At 45.0% G+C, this 11,208-nt stretch overlaps 1 protein-coding gene across 1 annotated transcript; it reads left to right on the top strand.

The window, feature by feature from the left end:
• Positions 1–5,758: 5,758 nt before the first annotated feature.
• n4bp3 (NEDD4 binding protein 3) lies at positions 5,759–10,308 on the top strand. Its single transcript, XM_068740564.1, has 9 exons — positions 5,759–6,006; positions 6,136–6,307; positions 6,917–7,126; positions 7,323–7,444; positions 7,562–7,757; positions 7,835–7,927; positions 8,011–8,262; positions 8,355–8,613; positions 9,086–10,308. Exons 1-9 carry the CDS (start codon positions 5,759–5,761, stop codon positions 9,451–9,453), a joined length of 1,920 nt encoding a protein of 639 aa, XP_068596665.1. The 3' UTR covers positions 9,454–10,308.
• The last annotated feature ends 900 nt before the right edge of the window (positions 10,309–11,208 follow it).

Here is an 11,208-nt window from a genome sequence, read left to right as displayed (position 1 = left end):
AAATTAAATCAGTCCTTCCAAAGAGCGGAAACTCTCCTCTGTCGGTCCACCCCAGACCTGCCTCAAGTCCTGACAGATCATTAAGTGGAGCGAGTCGAGGTCGGAGCCAGATAGAATGAGGAAAAGAGACTTTGAAGCGGATTTACAGGACTTGTAAAAAATGAAACCCGGCAGAACAGCAGACGCTCAAAGAAACCAACTTTCATTTATTTGTCATAAGTTTATGGTTTTCTCTTCTGGGTCAGTAATTATGGAGGCGGCTGTGGAAATTATTAATGAAAGTATTGCTGCATTTGGTGTTGAAGTTTAGAATTCTCATTTGCTGCCATTTGTTGTTGAACGTAGACAAAGCTCAGACAGCGAGATGGATGACAGGCATTGCAAGATTCTGATTTGGTTTTGAATGTCCTGTGTATTGACGATAGACTCCTAACCCACTCTGCAGCTAGTATGTAAACCTTAAGATTTGGGAAATAGACTGTTAATCCAGCTCCTAAAAACACAAGGCCCTGTGCAAATTACATTTAAATTACTTTTTTTTTTAATTCAAAAATGAAACAAATCGCTATTTTCTTTAGTCCAGCCGTACTTAAATAATAAGAGCATTTACAAAACCAGCGTTTTTCAGAAGCACTTTTTACACTTCAGATTGTCCCCTACAGTGAATGTAAATCTTGAAATATACCATCTTGTAAATACAAGATAAAAAAAACAACAAGATTAATGACCGGATTCGTGCCATTTGCGTGCTGAGGCTGGGGAATGCACGCCACTCCACGAATGTGCGTCTACACCCAAAATCAGGACAAGATACAATCCACACGAACGACTTCAGAGATCTTTGAAATGTTTGTTGTCTCCCTCGTTTGAATAAAATGTCTGCCTTTTCATCACTGTCTGGGTTCTCAATGGCGCCCTGTGTGCCACCGTGGCCAGCAACGACCTGCTGACCTCTGCAAAGGCTCAACGATTTGTCATCAAAGAGGACAGTGTGAGACAAACAGTTTTACCACCATATCACATCTAAGTGTCAGAGTTGGACCCAATCTTTGAAAGAGATTGAAAAAAAATTCTAGAGTGCAATCTTCTATGTGAAGTTCTTTATAGATATAAAAAAGGACAATAACAACCTCAAGGCAGCTTAGCATGACACAAACAAGCACTTTGGCGACGGAGGCAAGGAAAAACTTGATGACAACCTTGTTTTTAACAAATACGTTGAAAAACATATTTTGTGAATGTATTTATGCACAATTGAATATTAAAGTTGCTGCAGGGAATGTAAACCACCCAGCTCAAAATTGAAATTATTTACGACTCAAAATTTGAAAAGGTCTCATCAAAGATGACAAAGTCGATTTTTTTCTCAAACCGGTTTTCTATTTTAAATAATAATTAACAATGTTTTGCATATTTACCAAAAGTAAACACGGCAAACTTTAACTGCAAACATTAGCATGTAATAATTATGACTGGGAACATTCCAGCATGCTGACATCAGGATTCAGCGTGATGATGATGAATGAATGATGAATATATTTATTAGATAGAATGTTAGAGTACAAGTACAGTCACACAGTAGCATGTATTACAGTACAAATAAAGTCAAACATCCTGTCTAAGAGGAGCATTTCAAAAAAGCCCTTGCGGTCTTGTTTCCGTTGAAAGTCCTTAGTACATAAATCATCGACAGTTAACAATACAATACCATGGTTTTTAATTTACATTTCTTTGCTTTTCTGTGTCATTAGGCTTTTTTTTTAATTATTTTAAATGTCGAAGAAGCTGCTGTCAAACTGTCATAGCGTCCTGTAACGTCTGTTGATCCCTGACTGCTCTCATACAGAGGCTGACAAAGCAGGAGTTAAATATAATACCACCATTCTCTCTGAAATAGAGAAAATAAGCCAGTGGCTGATTTGGTAATCATCCTTCTGCATGACACACGACTAACAGCTGTGAAAACGAGCACAGCTTTGATAGAGCTTATATAATAATGCAGCAGAGTGTATGCTGTGTGGGAGTTTTAGATGTAACCTGCAAAGTTACCCCACAAACATAACAAACTTTGATCACGGAGCCGGAGAGAAAGAGCACCGAGGGAAGAGGGCAGAGCTTGCGAGACATGCTCGTACTTTTTTCGGGGGGTGCTTTCAAGTGACCCTGGCAAACACAAGTGCGAGTGAGCATCCGTGGGAGGGAGTGTGTTGTGCATCAAAAAAGCAGACGAGCCCAAGCTTGTATTCTGCAAAGCATCTTTGGAATTTGTCTAACGCCCGTCCTTCTCTGTTCTGTCTCAGTTCCAGGGCTGACCTGTGAGTCTCTTGGGTTTTAAATGTCCCTTTGCCATACTCTCCATCAAGGGCTTGCTGCCCCCCCCCCCCCCCCAACAGACGCCCGATTATAAGGGTGTCCTTGAAGTCCTCCTATTGAAGGCTTTGCTTCTTAGTGATTAGAGTGAAGTGCCATCGGGGCTTCCTAGAATATCAGTCTGAGAAAAGTCGAGCCAAAACCTTCACAGCAATATTTTACGACTGACACCACTTTCAATTTGGAAATGGCAGTTTAAGCTTTCCTATCTCAACTGAAGACACACACATCCGATGCAGGTTGAAGGATTCAGAGTCAGAAGGATAAAGGGGGGGGGTGCAGCGGCCTTTAAAAAAGCTTGTCACTGCTTTGAGAGAAGCATAAATCAAGAACAGAGCACTGTTCAATTAGACCGTAGCTGTTCAAGGCTCGTAGGAGACACTGCTTTAAACTGTGTGTGTGTGTGTGCGTGTGCGTGTGCGTGTGCGTGTGCGTGTGCGTGTGTGTGTGCGTGCGCTCAGAGCCCCATGGTTAGGCGAGACCGGACTGTAAATCTTGCTGTGTCTCCTGGCTCACTTGGGCCCATAAACTAGAGAGCAATTATGGAATAGAACTGGATGCAAGATTTCTCCTGTCCTTCAAGATTTGTACTCACATCCTAAAAGGATTTTTACCCTTCTATTTGCCCAAAAGGAATGTCTTTTCCTTAATCGCCCTCATCCTCGGCGTCCCATCGAGCATCGATTGGCCTCTGGCGTCTCTGGTAGAGGCAAAACAACAAAGTAAACAAAACAGCATACCTAAAATGAGGCTCTTATCATGACTGATTCGTACGGTGTCAGATGCATGCACTGTGAGCGTAACCCGCCGTTGACTCATATCCATCGCGTCTTACTCCGACCGGAGACACGGTGAGACTCGCTGGATTGCCCCACAGAAGACTTGAGTTCACAGAGTGCCACTTTTTTTTTACATGATTGCATTCATCGCCATTCGTCATCCCTCCTCAGAGCTCAGTGTTACGAGCTGGATTCTTTTGGTGGAAAGTTCTACATGTGGAGAAATAGTATCTCCTGAATATAAACATGAGCAGCCCGGGCCGCATTGATCTCAGCCTGGCAGGGCGCGCTGAGCAGAGTGGGCTGGAGCTGCCTTCGCAATCACTCTTTCTGCCTATTTTAACCATCAGCATAATTGTTATAACTGTCGAGGCCAGCAGAGCAAAGCACTTGATGAATGTGGATTGTATTAGCGGCAGGAGGCGAAGCCACGGTGGGTGTCTGTGCTGCTCATGCATTGTGTATCTAAATATCTGCAACTAACACACACACACACACACACACACACACACCCTGAGGTGGTGCAGGTAATCGATCCATGTTGATGGATGAGCAAGTGCTGCTTTATATTTTCATAGTGTTCAACAGTAAACTATGCAAGAACTAGTAGGATCAGCTTTTGATGTGTCTGAAGACACTCCAAAATCTGACATTGGGCCCTTTCTACTGCAAGTATGATCAAGTACGCATAATACTTTGACAGACGTCACATTTACCTGTTTGGTGAACTTTCAGTTTGGATGTTGACATTATGTACTTTTACCGTGGTGGTTTTTGGCAGCCATTTCTCAGATATCAGATATCTGAGAACGCATGAATGCATCACTGTCAAGCAGGAGCATAACGTTGCCTCTGAGTTATTTGTGAGTGATTACTTAACTCTTAAACAAAGCTGTCAGTTATTTGTATCATTAAATGGATCCAATCCAGTAGTGTCTGCAATTTAGAATACTTTTCAAAACAAATTTCCTCCCCTAAGGAGATTATGTTTTTGACACCGTTTGTTTGTTTTTTAGCAGGATTGTGGAGAAAACTACGAGATGCATCTTGATGAAAATAAATCTGACGATGGGTCTTGGTCTAATTTAGATCCCATAAAATTTTTAGAGCAATTTTGTTTTTCGAAAAATACAGATTTTCCCATTTATTTATAATTGAGGCTGCTTTTTTAAAAGATCTTCTGGATCTGATAAGAATGACGTCAGGAAAAATTGAAACCCCATTTACAATTTCTTTTGGGGGGGGGGGAGAGCTGCTCGGTGGAGGTTTGCGCTTTCCAAGTGCTTTTCCAGTTGTTATATGAGCATGAATGGAAAATCTATCTGCTGCTAAAAGTCCGACTGTGGAATGTTTTATGGTCTCAGGAAGGTTTTATGGTTCCTGAGGATGTTGGTGCAAGAAGAGAGAGGTCAAAGGGGTGAAATCAATAGTCCTCCTTAATGAGGTTGTTGGAAAAGAAGCAACGGAGGGGACATGTGGGTGACTTGACAGACCGTCAGGGAGGTGGCGGAAAGAAGATTTACTGCACACAGCTGAAGATGGCAAAGCAGTAGCGCCTTTTAGGTAGGTGTTTGGGTAACGTGGCAACCAGTTCAACTTTGTCAACATATTCTTCATAAAAATATTCACCATTGTGTTGTTATTGTCTCTGCAAAAAGGCTGATTCTTACCAGAAACCATTCAGGCTAGACTTGAGAAAGCACACAATGTAATTGGTGTGTTTGAAATACACTTGATTTTCACCAGAGACGGGACATTTGCAAGTAAAATAAGCTGCAGTACCACTTTCAGAATGTTTGTTATGATCGAAGTGCTTCTGCCCCATGTTTCTCACTCTCTTCAGGAAGTGAGTGCTCGTGTATTAACCTAGTTACACAACCGGATGGTGATGTGCCCTGTGCTGCACTGCCTCTTTGATGAAGAGCGTTTCATGTGACATTTGATTTGCTGATGGGACAGGACAGCGTTAGCGTCCTAGAGACAAGGCTGGTGCTTTAACAACGGTTTCGTGGAATGTTCATCCTTTTACATTCATTTGTTCCCGTATCAAACAAAGGTTTTCACTGGGTCAGTTTGTGTGTTGTCGTCCTGGCCGTGCTGTCCGGAGACACGCTAACGATTGTAGTGTCTCTCTCTCTCTCTCCCTCCCTCCTTCTCAACCCAGCCGGTCCAGACAGATGGCCGTCCACTATGAGTCGTAGGTTCTGTCCAAGGTTTCTGCCTGTTAAAGTGAAGTTTTTCCTTGCCTCCGTCACCAAAGTGATTGTTCTTGTGGGTCAGGTTGGGTTCTGTCTTTCCCTGCTACACCTTTTTGTTGTGATCTGGCGCTACACAAATAAAATTGAATTGAATTGAATACCGGAGCAATGGGCAGATATTCATAGATCAAAGAGGATAGATTGAATTCTAAATCACCCGCTGGCATGTCTAATGCCAACAACAATCAAAGGTTCCTCATCATGTTATCAGCGGCTTGGCACAAACTTGATCAGGTTCTCCAGAGGCTGAATCGTGTGATCTCAGAAAACCAGTCTACCACCTTCACTGTCCTCATTTTGTACTTTTTCTGATTTCAGAACACCTCACCCGCTCACAGACCCTTGTAACCAATGGCAACCTCAGTCCAGACTCTCCCTCTGACCCGTGGCCCTAACAAAAACTTCCGTAACCCTTTCCCAGCTCCGCCCATCCCCTCACGCTGCGGCATGGGGAGCGTAGGAAGTCTGGTGGAGAGGCCAGATGTGTCTCCGACTAAAGGCAGCCGTGCAGTGGCCCAGGTGAGACCCAAACAGACCAACGGCCTCCCAAAAAAGGGCTTCACACAAAGAGAGCTGCTCAACTACCTCAACATCACCAGGTGAGGGCAGCTATAAAGACACAGACTGTGCTTTAGTGCTACATTTATTCTGCTGCACTTTTAACCGTACTAGATATTAGGAAATGTGACAGGACTTTAACGCCGTTGATCCGTTATGCTTGCAAACAGAAAAGAGTCAAACGCAAACCCAAGCAGTGAAGCCAAAAAGGATATTATTCCCGGCCTCAGCTCTACCAGAATCCAGAAGGAGGACAGCTTATTCGCAAAAGTCTACAATAAAGATGGCACTGAAATTGATTTGACAAAGAACTCCCTGCCAAGTGGGGGCAAATATGCAAAGGTGAGTATCGTTTAAAACACTCTAAAAAGGTTCATTCCAAGAAAGTTTGTTGTTATTTTGGAGGATTAAAGTGAGTTAAAGTTAACATATTCCTATGAAGTGATGAAACAAGTTCAAGTACTGAACTCTGGTCCATTTAAAGCGGATCAAACAGCTCTGGTGTGAAAGCGACTCAATTCAGATTTTTTTTTTGTAGACTCCAATTTTTTTGCAAGTTTGTTCAAATTTCCAATTAATATTTTTAAGAAGAAGATTAAAAAGAAAGAGAGCCAGGTTTTTAGCCAACAATGAAACGCGTGGGTGCGGAGTCGCACAATAGTGACGTATGTCGTGTATCCGTGACGTGTAGGTCGGATAAATGGGACCATTTGAAAAAAACAGATCTGTGTCGTTGAGGTTGTCATGAAAAGATCAGATTGAAACTCTGCCACTTCCTGTTTCCAAAATTTATTGCCGCAATCAAATTTCAGCAAAGAATACAGAGAGTGGGATGGTATCGATTTTCTAGGAACATTGTTATTTATGTTCTCTGCTATGAGTAAAGGTTCTCTCTCTCTCTGCTTTCTACTATTTTCTGAAGGTGCTCTGAAATCTTTTTTTCTCTTCCAGGCTCGTTTTAGATCTGCCTTCAAGCCCGTAACCCCCCAAAACTTCAGCTCCATGCAGAATCTCTATCCCTCTTCCAAGTTAGAGGACGTGGACCTTGGCCTTTCCAACGGGCTGCACAGAGCCTACGCCCACGTCCCCAAAGCCGCGTCTACCTCGTCCTCCTCTTCCTCACCCTCCCGCCGGGCAGGACCGACACCCGGCGGCAACAAGGTACGTTAACACATGAACGTGACGTCGATAACCACTGCAGAAAGATGAGCTGAGATAGAGTCTGCGTTCATGATGACAGATGTAAGAAGCATAACCAGTCGTCATTTTATCCAGCTATAATTTGTAAATAAAATTGATGCTTTCTCAGGGTATTGACGTTACAGTGATGATTAACTGCATAATTGTGACGCTGCAGGCCATCTCCTCGGTACGTGGGGCGAGCCAGGAGGACGATAACCTGTCAGACTCCGGCCGTAACTCCATGAACAGCCTGCCGCCATACCGGCCTCCCCTCCGCCCACACCTGTCTCACATCAGGTCTGCTCTGCTATTATATCCAAGAACCGTGGATGTTATTTTTTATATTTTTATGACTGGCTGTAGAGATGATGGAACAGATCTTATTGGACTATGTGGTTTCTTTTTGTGATCTAGTGCATCTATGGGCCACATCAACACGATCGGCTCGCTGGATCGCACCACTCTGGGCAAGAAGGCTATAGCGTCAGGGGGTGGGGCCATAGGGGAGGTGTCCTGTCGCAGCATGGCAACCCTGAGCCGTCTGGTTCCATATGGAGGGGAGGCCCCGCCTCCTTACGATTGGACAATGTCAATGTCCGTTGAGGAGGTGGTGAGTAATGGATGGATGGATGACCTGAGCGACAGATAGACGCTCAGCAGGATTTTTAGACACGTTGTCTTTTCCAGGTTTGGGATCTGGAGGAGCGTCTGGTGGAGAAAGAGCATGAACTCAAACAGATGAGAAGAAACTTGGATGAGAGCGAAGGCGCCGTCGCTCAGGTGACTCTCACTGCAGTGTCTTTCTTCTATCGCACATCCACCTGCATCCTTTTTAAAGCCTGTCCTCATCTGGCCTTGTGCAGGTGTTTGAAGGGAAACAGCGCCTGTGGGAAAAGGAGGTGGAGGAGCTGAAACGGCTCTATGCCGCCAAGCTGCGTCAGGTGTCCCAGCATGCACAGCGTTCGACGCGCAGCCTGCAGCTGCAGCTTTTCAAGGCCCAGCAGGAGAAGAACCGACTGCAGGAGGAGCTCGACGGCCTGAAAAGGGAACGAGGCCAGGAGGATGGAGCCATAGTTAAACCAACCAGTCCGACTTTAGAGGAGACACAGTGGGAGGTAAAGGCCTTAAAAGGAGAAAGGGGAGATCCTTTAAAACTCGTCGACCAATATGAGCTCCGTCGAGAGACTCTTTTCACTATGTCTCCCAGGTTTGCCAGAAGTCTGGGGAAATCTCTTTGCTGAAGCAGCAGTTGAGGGAGTCTCAGACGGAGGTGACCCAGAAGCTGAGCGAGCTCTTCCAGCTGAAGACACAGCTCAGGGAGACGCGCACAGATTTGCGGAACAAGGAGGGCCAGGTAGAAGCCCTGAAGCTCATCCTGCAGGGGCCACAACGTCGCAAATGCCCCTCTCAGACGCCACAGGAGGAAGGAAAAGGAACTGAAGAAGCTCCTTCAGCTGGGGCGGCAGGTAGTCAGTCTCTTGTGTCTGTTTCCGTAGCAACACTGCCCAATGATTCGACACGCAAAAACGCAGCACAGACGAGTTAACACAACATGGTGAAGCGCGCAAGCTTATGGAATTGTCTAAAATGGAAATAATTGCTTCTGAAAAAAGCTGGAATTTCCCCAGGCTTTGTAAATACTGTTATTTATATACTTAAACATCCCAAACTGTTTACTCTTTCACAAAAAAAGGTTGATTACGACAGGACTGCGAGCCAGTCCGAACACAGTCGTGTGCGAAATAGAGTAGCTCATTCGATTTCAGGCACAGCAACTCTACCATGACTCAAGATCCCATCTCAAAACATCACAAGTCTTGTAAACGTTGTCAGAAAAGTCCATTTGAGATCTACTTGAGCCTCTGCCATATTTCATTATATTTGCCGTATGGCTCTGGCGTGACTCTCATTGAATCTAAGTGAAACGCCTCATTGCAGGAGGACGCGGGGGCTCCACGGAGGAGCGTCTGCGCGCGGAGCTCCTGCTGGAGCGTCGCCAGAACGAGGCCCAGAGCATGGCTTTCGAGGACGAGAGGCAGACGTGGCAGACGGAAAAGGACAAGGTCATCCGCTACCAGAAGGAGCTGCAGGCCAGCTACCTGGACATGCACCACCACAACGAAGCTCTGGAAAGGGAGCTGCACCAGCTGAGGGCGAGCCGAGAGCGAGGAGGAGGAGGAGGAGGTGGAAGTAGCATATTGGAAAGGGAAGAGCCAGAGCTGAGAAGTGAGCCGGCCGGAGAAATAGAGGACAGACCTTCTTCCGGTTTGCCGTGGATCGAGAAAATTGAGTCGTCAGAAATTTGAATGTCACTCATTTGCAATGCAAATGTTCCTGCCCTGTATGGTTCCTATGTAAACCTACATCCATCAGGAAAATGAAATGCAAAGTTCATATATATATCGCATGATGTTCAACTTAAGCATAGCATTTCATCTACTTTTCCTGGCGGAAACAGGTTTCCATTCTCATGCATCCTTACCCTGCACAAACTGGACCGGTAACGTCCTCCAGAACATGAGTGCTGAGGACTAATGCAGCCGAGCACCTCGACAGTCCCACTTAAAACGTTTTAGAGAACTGTACATGAGCAAGTTGGCGTGTTTATTTTGTGCTCATTCGGCGGCCACCTTAAGGTTTCGACTGCTGGATAGTCTTGACAGTAACCAAAGGATGCAAAGGGATTTGGTGCATCTCGGTAACACTTGAGCATCTGTTCGTTCTGGATTCAGGGTCCAACGGGGCTGACGGACGTCTCTGGGTTACGCGTCAAGGGTTAATGCTATCTGTGCCAAGATACTAATGCCACGTCTTTGCTATCGAGGAAGCTGCGTGTGTGTGTGTGTGTGTGTGTGTGTGTGTGTGTGTGTACTACTTCATTTTATTCCGTTTCTAGCTCCTGTCAGGTGAGATGTTTTTTGTTCATATTGTAATGGTTTGATCAGCCTTTGTCGTCGTGTTCCAAACACACTGCTGTCTTAAATGCTGGAAGCGATCGATCGATTAGGATGCTGAGCAAGACCCCCCCCCCCCAGGCCATTGGTGCATCCTGTTGCACACCCAGCCAATACCAACCAATGCATGATGTAGGTGAAGTTATTCTCTTGTACTGTTTGCTATTAATATATTACTGCATATAAATCCAAAAGCCTGCTCTCAATCACCCTTTCAGCAGACTGTGAAAAAAATACACGATTCATTTGGATTTAAGATCAACATTTATGAAGTAGTGAATAAAAATTGCTAAAGTTGATGCTTGGCTCAGACAATTTCTGTATTATCTTAATCTTTTCTAAGCACCATTGTCTGATTTGAACCGTTCAGGGATGACCTGTCAGAACGTTTTAAGATGTAGCTGATGGTATTCAGACCTCTGGCTGCCCCGACTTGGCTTCAGATCTTAGAAGAGGCTGCCAATAAAACCCAAGGGCAGGAGCTTTGTGACAGAACGAACAGCGCGGCAGAGGCTTTGGGGAGTAATGTGGCTTTCAGAGGTTTAGCCTTGATTTTTTTTTTTATCTCACTGAGGCCCTCCCTGCATCGCTCTACCGGCCACTCTTCACATACCATCCCTCACGGTCCAGATGGCAGAGAGGTGGTAGGTCAGCCGAGACGGAAACATAGGAGGATCTCTTTGCTCAAGAAAAGAAGCACTTCTGTGGAAAGTGTGAAAAGCACAAACCAGAAGAGACTGCCAACAAATATCTTGGCAGTGATGTAGGCCGACACTTGACTTGTATAAATCCAGGAGGGAGAAGTTGTATTAAATTGTGAAAACAGAGTCTGCACAGGGAACAACGTTATGTAGGAAATTTTAATTGTGCTCGCGATGAGCTGTGGGTGACTCACAAGGCCTTACCTTGGCATGAGTCATTACATAGAGTGAGGCTTAATATAACAGCACAGCACAGCGCTGAAGTGGGCTGATAAAGGATCCTTCACTCACATCCCTTTCCGTAGGAGGCCGATGCACTGAATGCAATCAGCGGTGTTTTCACTTTATACTTTGTCAAGACTTCCTGGTTGTGAAACTCAAAACCTGTAGCAGCTGAAGAGCTGCT

This window comes from Brachionichthys hirsutus, chromosome 6, assembly GCF_040956055.1.
Source record: "Brachionichthys hirsutus isolate HB-005 chromosome 6, CSIRO-AGI_Bhir_v1, whole genome shotgun sequence".
Lineage (NCBI taxonomy): Eukaryota > Metazoa > Chordata > Actinopteri > Lophiiformes > Brachionichthyidae > Brachionichthys > Brachionichthys hirsutus.
Note: the sequence above shows the minus strand (reverse complement) of the source record. Positions and strands in the feature narration are given on the sequence as shown.